Below are 10,477 nucleotides of genomic sequence, written 5' to 3' on the forward strand. Positions count from 1 at the left end.
GAATATCTTGTTAGCAGGGTGATGAAGAGAGAGAGAGAGAGAGAGAGAGAGAGAGAGAGACATCCACAACATATCTTTATTGTTCTTCTTACTGTCACATTCACATTCTCTCTCTCTCTCTCTCTCTCTCTCTCTCTCTCTCTCTCTCTCTCTCTCTCTCTCTCTCTCTCTCTCTCTCTCTCTCTCTCTCTCTCTGTCTTTCTCTTTCTCTGTCGGTCTGTCTGTCTCTCTCTCTCTCTGTCTCTCTCTTCTCTCTCTGATCAGTAAGCAGCCGATCTGTCAGCCTGACTTTCTTCATGATCCTCGTCGTTATTCTTATCTTCTTCCTCCTCCTCCTCCTCCTCCTCCTCCTCCTCTTACTCTTCCCCCCTCTTCTTCCTTTTTCTCCTTCTCCTTCTTTTCATCCTTCTCACCCTCATCCTCTGAGATGTTAGTTTCCTTATACACCGTAATTACAACTGACTCTTACATTGCTTCCAATCAGTCAATCACTCAGTCAGTTAGTCTATCAGTCAGTCAGACATTCTCTCAGTTGCTCACTCACTCATTCACTCACTTGCTCATTCATTCTCTCACGAGTGCATAGAAATGTAAGACAAACACATGGCAATCCTTACATGAAACATTTTAACCCATTTTTACTTTTATCTTCATCCATGAATTTATCTAATCTTCTTTTTAAAACTTTTTCCTCTTGACTCGTTTCACAAACATCCTGGTGACCGTGTGTAGTTCATTCATTGGGTACTCTGTTTTGGGAAGTAATTTATTCCTGCCGCTCGTTTTATCTCTTTCTATATATTTTTTTCAAGACTGAGCCCGTTGTTTCTTGAAGATTTTGCAAATGTGACACTTTGTAACCTCAGTAACTGACACAAAGACAGAGAAAGCGACACACACACACACACACACACACACACACACACACACACACACACACAGAGAAGGGAGAGAGGGGATCTGACACAAGTTTATATATTGATTAACGGAATGGAGTGGATAATGAGAAACTGATCCTGAGAGAAGAATATGACATTAGAAGCACAAGATCGCATAGTAAAAAACTGAGGAAGGGAAGATGTCTGAGATATGTTATAAAATATAGTTTCTCGCAAAGATGTGTTGAGACTTGGAACAGTTTGAGTGAGGAAGTGGTGTCAACAAAGAGTGTGCATAGCTTTAAAGAAAAAATGGATAAGTGTAGATATGGAGACGGGGTAACACAAGCGTAAAGCCCAAGCCCTGTAAAACTACAACTAGATACAACTAGATAAACACACACACACACACACACACACACACACACACACACACACACCCTCCACTCACTCACTCACACGCACACGCACACGCGCAGACACACACACACACACACACACACACACACACACCAGCAGATCAAACAGTGAATTACACACACACACACACACACACACACACACACACACACACGCGTAGTGTAGTGGGTGGTTAGCACGCTCGACTCAAAATCGAGAGGGCCGGGTTCGAATCCCGATAAACGGCGAGGCAAATGGGCAAGTCTCTTGGCCCCTGTTCACCTAGCAGTAAATAGGTACGGGATGTAACTCGAGGGATTGTGGCCTCGCTTTCCCGGTGTGTGGAGTGTGTTATGTGATTTCAGTCCTACCCTAAGATCGGTCTATGAGCTCTGAGCTCGCTCCGTAATGGGGAAGACTCCGCCACACCGTATCAACAATAACTCACTCATTTACTCACCCAGGTTTCCCATCTCGCAGGTGGGTATTCGGTGACTTCCTGTGTAAGATGTACAATTTCGTCAACTACCTGAGCTACACCGCCTCCGTCATGATCCTGGTGGTGAACTGCGTGGAGCGATACGTGGCCATCATGTGTCCCTTCAGAGCCAAGACATTGCTCCGCCATCGCAACCTGGTGGTGGGTCTGAGTGTGTGTGTGTGTGTGTGTGTGTGCTCTCTCTCTCTCTCTCTCTCTCTCTCTCTCTCTCTCTCTCTCTACACACACATTTATCCACTACTTACTTACTGTAATCCCATTTGGTGTACAACATACACCACCTTTCTAACCCCTTTAAGATTATTACTTAAAAAATTTGTACGAATTATTCCTAACAGTGATTATTTAGCACATACTAATTCACTATTCAAAGAAACAAAAATCTTAAAACTGGATGGTATAACAAAAATGGAAATAGCTAAACTTATGTATAAGAATAAGAATGAAATGCGTGACCTCCTCCCATCTCATAATTATAGTAGCCGTCACCACAACAACCTTAGCTTTCCTATTCATCGTTTATCAAAATTTCAACATTCAACAACTTATTTGGGTCCTGTAACTTGGAATACTATTCCCAAAGAAATTCAAGACGCTCCTTCCCTCAACACATTCAAAAGCCGATTGAAACACAATATCATAATGACATATTAACTAACTTACTTTTCTTGTCTTGCCTCATTAAGCCAGCATATAAGTAAAACTCAATTCACTCCCGAATACTAGCTGAGATCCAACATGTTTGTAAAGCTAAACTATCCTACAAATGAATTATGTATATGAAATTATTAAATTAGTATATCTTAGCATGTGTATGTCTGCTCATATATTGTATTTATATGTAAAATTGGAATGTATGTATGTCTGTATACATGAACAAATTGTACACCTATGAATAGCCATCCATTCTTTTTATTGTCTTATGTAATATACGAATCTTAATTATCTTTTGTGTAATATATGAATCTAATACTAGGATGTTATATATAGTTATAATAATGTCATTATTACAGCAATAGATATTGTTGCCCCAGCCAGATTGTTTAATATTTTTAAGGATATTTTGTTCATGCCTAAAAAGCTATGCTTTATATAGGCTAGCTTTAGCTATATATTTATTTACCTACAGTATATAATTCTACATGAAAGCAAATACATATTTGTATGTTTATATAGCTAATTGCTATAAATAAATGTTTCAAATGTTTCTCTCTCTCTCTCTCTCTCTCTCTCTCTCTCTCTCTCTCTCTCTCTCTCTCTCTCTCTCTCTCTCTCTCTCTCTCTCTCTCTCTCTCTCTCTCAACTTTCTCTCTCTCTCTCTCTCTCTCAACTTGCCAACAACAATAACAAAAAACAAAGCAGTAAAAGTGAATAGCCCTCCATTTATATACTTACCATTTAGCCTTAATGTATCATGTAAGGTAAATTAAGCAATTATATAAATTTAGCACACTAAGTTTAACTTAAGAGATATTGTATATTGTTCATCTTGAGAGTATTGTATATGCTGTACCCAAATAGACAGGTAGTAGTACCCTTAGAATAGGTAACTCACGACAGTGTGCCTTTGGGTGCATGGAAGTCTACGGAACGTGTTTAACTGCTTTTCATTTTGGTGCAAGTTTTCATTTCTTCCTTCCAGTTGTCTTCCTTTCTCATTTCACTATGTATCTTTACTCCTTCCCTTCTTTAACTCTCTTCCTTCCCCTTCACTCGCTTTCTTCCTTCCTTCCTCAACTCCTTTCTTCTCTAGTCTTTTTTTTCAGTTTTCTTCCCTTCTACTCCCGTTATTTACATGTTATGTTGTGAATTGTAAACGCGGCGTGTCTCACCCCGGTCTGTGTTGCAGATGCTGTTGGTGGTGGTGTGGGCTGGCAGTGGCGTGTACTGCTGCCCTCGCCTCCTGTACTTCCGGGCAGGTTCCCACGAGCTGCCTGGCTCGCAGTACACGGAAGTGATCTGCTTGCCTGACCGTGAACTGTACGACTCCCGCACCTTCGATACCATCAACTTTGTGTTACTGTACGTGATGCCGCTGTCCGTCATGTCGCTGCTGTACTGGCGCATCGGTCGCTATCTGTGGGTGAACGGCCGCCAGATCGAGGAGGCGAGGCGCTCCACCCAGGCCCCGATGGCGCGCCCTAGCACGCTGGGTCCCCAGGCGCCGTGCTGCCTGTCCGCTATCAAGGAGAACGCCATTAAGAACCAAACCTCGCGGTCGCGGTCGCGGGAGGACGGGCAGGTGCCGCACAGCGCTGCGGGCTCCAGCAGCTCCATTGGCTGTTACTCTACAGCGGCGTGGCGACGGCGATGGCGTCACCCTGGGGAGAGCATCTCTATGGGGCCCTACCACTCTGAACGCCTCATCAGGACGTGGCGCAAGGTGGTAAAGCTGCTGGTGGCGGTAGTGTTGTGCTTTGCCCTCTGTAACCTACCCTTCCACCTGCGCAAGATGCTCACCTACTACCATCCCGCCTACAAGCCCACCACGGACGCCGCCCTCATGTTCACGCCGCTTTCCAACCTCCTCATGTACCTCAACTCCGCCCTCAACCCCATCGTGTACTCCTTCATGTCGCACAACTTCCGCGCCTGTGTGCGTGACGTGCTGACCCGCTACACGCGGCGCGGCATGCGGCGCCACCTGTCAGGCCCACAGCGACCAGCAGCCCATCCCCAGCGACATGACCCACCACTGCACATCCTTGCCGCCGCCCCACATCCGCATCCGCACCCGCACCCGCACACACACACGCTCACACGCCCACACCCATGCTCCATGTCACACCCACGCCTCGATGACCACCACCCGTAAATTGACACACGAGTTTCTCTCTCTGTCTCTGTCTCTCTCTCTCTCTCTCTCCAAAGGGAAAAATATTCGGGTAAAAGCAATATGAGGCCATTCTCAAAAGTTTACAACTATCCACTCTCGTCACAAGTCGATCTTGATAGCTACTCTCATTAAATCGCTTATGCCGTAAAAAAGAGAAAAAAGGGAATAGGTAAAGTGTCCCAAAGATTACAAATAGAAATAAATCGAGAGTGAAGATACTGATTAACTCGTGCATCAGTAAGGAGGACAAGCAGGGATGCGTGAATAGAAAGCATTGTCACTATCCTTTGACTTTTTTTTATCTCTTGGATTTTGAAAAGTACATCACAGCCACGACGCTTGTACGTATGTGGGTTCAGGATGGAGCTAGAGAGGCGAGGCGTGTGTGGGAAGGAGGGTGGTGTGGATGGATCCACTCGCCAGGAGATAGAGAGAAGGTTTGTGGTTGCGGTGGGAGATGTGCTTGTATGGGTGTGGGTGAGGAAGGTGCGGAGCATCAAGCACATTGGAGAAGGTAAGGTTGATTCGATGTGGCAACGCCTTACTGGAGCAGCAAAAGGACGACTACGTAAAATATGATGCCTAAATTTGTAAAATTTCATAGTGTTATCAAAAATAAAATGAGCAAAATGATGGTGTCTCCATGAAGGGTTTAGCTGGTCTGGTGAGGCAATCACCATCCCAACTATCACTGGTGTGGGTACACTGTTGGTATGTAGGGCATGGTACACGACAACCTTTCTGAAGGAGGCTGATTTCTAGGCAACGGTAATGAATTAAGAATACTTGCAGAATAAAGAAAATTTCATAAATTATATAAAGAAAAATCAAACAACACTTGCCACATTAATGAATAAAAAGCAAGATTATATAAAGTACAAAATACAAAACTGGAGGAAGAGATTGTGCCGGCAGATGGAAAGACCTCTGAGGCAGGTGGAAAGACACTGAGAGCCCCGGTGAACCAAGAGTCACCCACTGAGCTACCGTCATTTTGTCGCTTCGGGTCACAAGAACACGGCAACGCTGCAACATGCCCTCTACTGCTGCCATCACTCGCTGACACGTCTGCACCAAGGACTCTCCACCATATGGAAAAACACTACTGGCCGAGGACGTCACACACCATGAGTGCAGGATTGATGAGGTCGTGGGCATATTTATGGATCATATATATATATATATATATATATATATATATATATATATATATATATATATATATATATATATATATATATATATATATATATATATATATATATATATATATATATATATATATATATATATATATATATATATATATATATATATATATATATATATATATATATATATATATATATATATATATATATATATACAACAACAAAACTGATAAAATAGTAATACCAGTAGTGATGGTGATGAAAATAATATGAATAATGAATATAATAATAGTAGTAATAATGATGATAAAAATAATAATAGTAATAAAAATAATAACGGTAATATATTTCTATTATTATTATTATTATTATTATTATTATTATTATTACCAATATCATAACCATTATCATCATCACTACCATCGTCGTTGTGACTATCACAAAACACACACAAACACACACACACACACACACCCAAAACACACACACATACACACCCACACCCACACACACACACAAACATACACACGTATATAGTGTAGTAGTTAGCACGTTCGACTCACAATCGAAAGGTCCGGGTTTAAGTCCCGGAAAGCAGCGAGGCAAATAGGCAAGCCTCATGTGTGGCCAGCAGGCGACCGAGGTGAACACACACACACACACACACACACACACACACACACACACACACACACACACACACGGCTTCAATACCGTCATCACTAACGAGCACCACACCACCACCACCACCAGTGTCTTGTCTCCAGGCACGGCACGGTCGGTCTTCTCACGGTAATGGTGCTCACTATAACAGCCAGCGAGAGAGCGTCCAGAAGCGCCGGCAGCGACACGGCGCGCTGTTGGTCGGGACGTGTGTTGGGCACGGATGGATGGATGGATGGATTTTAATTTCATGGCGCCGCAATAACAAAGGTCATATGGCGTCGTTACTATAAATTGACTGCCACTAACGTGTTTCTAAAAAAACTAAGTAAAGGTAATTAAAAAGAACACAAGTAAAAAGGTAAGAACTAAAAATACTATAAAACTATATAAAACATTAAAATACAGAGAATAAAATAAAATAAAATTCACAGCTTTGGGAGAAGGCGTGCTTCTTCCAAAAACCTAAAAACGTCATGGCTCTGGGCCAGGCACTCTGGTCCAAAGACCTTTGAGATATAATAGACACCGCTATCTCTACCGCGACAGCAGTCGAGGTAGCGGTGTCGTAACTCGATCAAACTAGGGCACTCTACCAACAGGTGCCGCACGGTGAGCGGCACCAAGCAGTCATCACAGTAAGGTTGAGGGTCCCTGGTCAGGAGGTACCTTTGTGTAAGGTACGTATGACCTATACGAAGTCGAGCCAAAAAAGTCTGTGCACGGCGATCCCGGACATGGGTGTATGTCCACTGAGGGAGTGTGGAAGTAATGATCTCTCCCATTTTCGAGGTTGCGACCCCTGTTCGTCATCTCCTCTGCCAAATTGCTGCAACCGCCACACGAATTAGATGAAATACATCTCGAAACGGAACAGGGGCAGGAGATAGAGCGCGACTTGCTGCCTCTTTAGCGCGGCGGTCAGTGTGTTCATTCCCTGGAACACCAACGTGACCAGGGACCCAACAGAACCCAACACGATATCCTCTTCTGGTAAGTAGATATAGCCACTCTAGGGCTGATAAAACCAATGGGTTAAGGGAGATAGTGCAAGAGAGAGCAGTACGAGCACTGCGACAATCACAAAAAATTGTAAAAAACGAAACCGGAAGAGTAAAAATGGTCTGTAAAGCTAGGACTATGGCAGACATCTCCTCAGTAAAGACGGATGCCACTGAAGGAAGACTGCCACACCGATAAAAAGAGGGGAAAACCACACTAAACCCAACGCCTGCGTCGGATTTGGAACCATCAGTAAAAACAGGGATATCATCAGAATGGATAAAAGGAGTGTTCTTAAAAACAGTGTGTGGGACAGCTGGCAGAAAATCCTTCTTGTCATCCATGGCAGGAGGGCATAATGAGATAACAAGAAGCTGCCAATAACCAACTCGTGGGAGCCGGAAAGAGCACACAGGAGTGGGGTCGATAGACAAATCCGCCATGAGATTTGCGACTCGATGGCCAAAAGGTTTAGGGAGACTAGGTCGAACGACATACCTGCAAGCACGAGTCCCGCAATATTGACAGACAAGGGACAGAATCAGGAAGACGGTGGGTGCGAAACCAACACCGGAGCATTAAAGACTGGCGCCGGAGGTCGAGCGGCCAGAAGCTAGCATCCACTCATAAGCTAGGAATTGGAGATATCCGAAATGCACCCGTAGCTAAGCGGACCCCAGCATGATGCACGGAGTCAAGCGTGCGTAGCCGTGCATCCGTTGCAGAAAAGTAGATCTCACAACCGTATTCCAGCTTAGGAAGGATTAGTGTACGGTGAAGCAGCAGCAAAGTGTCCCTGTCCGCACCCCAAGAGGTGTGACTTAAAACCTGAAGAAGGGAGAATGCCTGCCGACAAGACGCCTTAAGAGAACGGAAATGGGGAACCCAGGTGAGACGGTTGTCAAATAAAAGGCCAAGATATCGAGTCGCCTCCACGCATGAGAGGCGTCTATTGGCGAGGTATAAATCAGGGTCTGGATGGACACCACGGTTGCGACAAAAATGCATGACTACGGTCTTCGAGGTGGAGAATCGAAAACCGTTCATGTTGGCCCAACTGGACACCCTATTGATCGCCAGTTGGAGCTTGCGCTCAATCAGTGACATCCTAGCAGCAGCAAAAGAAATACATAAATCATCAACATGTAAGGAGCTGTGAATGCCATCTGGAAGAGTATCAATCACACCATTAATGGCGACTGCGAATAGTGTAACACTAAGAATACTTTCCTGTGGGACACCATCATTTAGAGCAGTAGCCTCGGAGAGAAAACTCCCAACTCGAACCCGTAAAAGACGTCTGGATAAAAACTACTGAATAAAAATAGGAAGCTGACCACGAAGGCCAAAATTAAGAGATTCCATTCTCTGGCGGTGGCGTGCGCCTGAGGGTGCAGGATGCCTCCGGGAAACACTGGCAAAGTGCTCCGCGAAGATGTCGGCGATAGTCCTAGGGTCTGCCATCGTCCGCCCAGCAGACAACAAAATTGGTGGGGAAAGAGCAGAATACTTCCCAGCAATTCGGTGGACATTTTTGAAGACATCCGTAAGACGGGTGCGGTCGTTAATGGAAGAGACATAAGCTTTCCAAGAGGCTCTTTGTGCCTCTTTCAAAACGCGGCGGGCCCGAGCTTGGCAGCGCCGAAAAGCGTCCAGACACTGCGGGTCCCCACGATGTCGCCGGAGACGAGAGAAAGCTGCCCGTTTCTCTTTCACAGCTTTAGTGCACCCTGCGTTCCACCAAGGAACGGGAAGCTTAGTAAAGCGACCAGACGTCCCAGGGATTGTCTGAAGCGCTACTGACTTGTTGAAGACATCCGTAAGAGGGCTGCGGGCATTAATGGAAGAGACATAGGCTTTCCAAGAGCCAGCGGATGGATAAAAGAGCTAAGCTCTGTGAATCGAGGCCAATCTGCCTTGTCTATATAACCCAGCGTGGGGGCCGGGACTGTGGTTCAGAGTTCACAGATTCTAATAAAATCGGAAAGTGGTCACTACTGTGTAAATCCGGTAGGACCCGCCAATTAAAATCAAGGAAAGAATTAGATGTACACAGAGAAAGATCGATAGCTGTAAAAGTCCCAGTAGGACTGTGGAAATGTGTAACATCCCCAAAATTTAAACCCCACAATCCGTCATCCTCAATAAAAGAACCGATTAAAACCCCACTAGGATTACTAGCTCCTTTTCATCCCACAATGGGTGACGGCCATTAAAATTTCCCAACAAGAGGAAAGGCGGAGTCAGCTGACGCACCAGGCCGTCAAGCTCACCCCTGGTGACAGGAACCCGAGGAGGGAGATAAAAACTGCAGATAGTGTAGGATCGTCCCATAAAACCTTAACAGCAACCACCTGAAGGGAGAGTTGAGTTGCAAGGGACAACAGGTATGTCTTGACGGACTAGGATAGCTGTGCCACCGTGGTGGCCCTGGTCAGGAAAGGTGTGTAAAAAGGCACGATAGCCAGGAGGACTAGAATAAGTACTATCACCTAGCATAGTCTCTTGTAGAGCTACACAGGCTGGAGAGAACTCCGACAGTAAAGCTCGGAGTTCCCCCCACGAGGCGCGAAGGCCTCTACAGTTCCACTGTAGAAGCTTGAAGATGACTATTTGGGTGCAGTGGACGGCGAGCCTTTTGAAGGCTGCCCGTGACTCACCTGACTAGAAATAATCAACCGACGAGAAGACACCGGGAGTTGAGATGTGCCGGGTCGTTGGACCGCAGCCTTTCGGCCTACCGGTGAGTGATGCGAACCATCATCACTCCTACCGGTTATCGGAGGACGAGGTCAGGCTGAACTGCACTTTTTGATACAGCGGGTCCACGAGGGACGGCTGTTACAATATCATCAGACGTGTCCATGCTAAGACTGTCCTCATCACAAGAAGCCCGATCTGAGACGGAGGGCGTCACAGAAGGCTGGACAGAAACTACTGGAGCTACTATTGCACAGCGGTCCCTAGAGGACTCACGATCATGTGCACCGGGAGAAACCTTAGATTGCTTAGGCTGAGCTAAATCTAACGACTTCGCAGAGCCGCGGTG

General features: G+C 45.3%; 1 protein-coding gene across 2 annotated transcripts in view; it reads left to right on the forward strand.

Moving 5' to 3' along the window:
• Positions 1–5,722, forward strand: part of LOC123515618 (trissin receptor-like) — a 318,318-nt gene extending 312,596 nt beyond the window's left edge. Inside the window, exons 4-5 of one of the 2 annotated variants that reach the window (XM_045274406.1) lie at positions 1,758–1,917; positions 3,626–5,722. In XM_045274406.1, the coding sequence (XP_045130341.1) occupies positions 1,758–1,917; positions 3,626–4,591 (1,126 nt within the window). In that variant the 3' untranslated portion in view covers positions 4,592–5,722. The remainder of the gene's footprint in view (positions 1–1,757; positions 1,918–3,625) is intronic. The other variant, XM_045274408.1, reaches the window with a different exon arrangement.
• Positions 5,723–10,477: the final 4,755 nt, after the last annotated feature.

The sequence above is a fragment of the Portunus trituberculatus genome, chromosome 39 (assembly GCF_017591435.1).
Source record: "Portunus trituberculatus isolate SZX2019 chromosome 39, ASM1759143v1, whole genome shotgun sequence".
NCBI classification, from domain to species: domain Eukaryota; kingdom Metazoa; phylum Arthropoda; class Malacostraca; order Decapoda; family Portunidae; genus Portunus; species Portunus trituberculatus.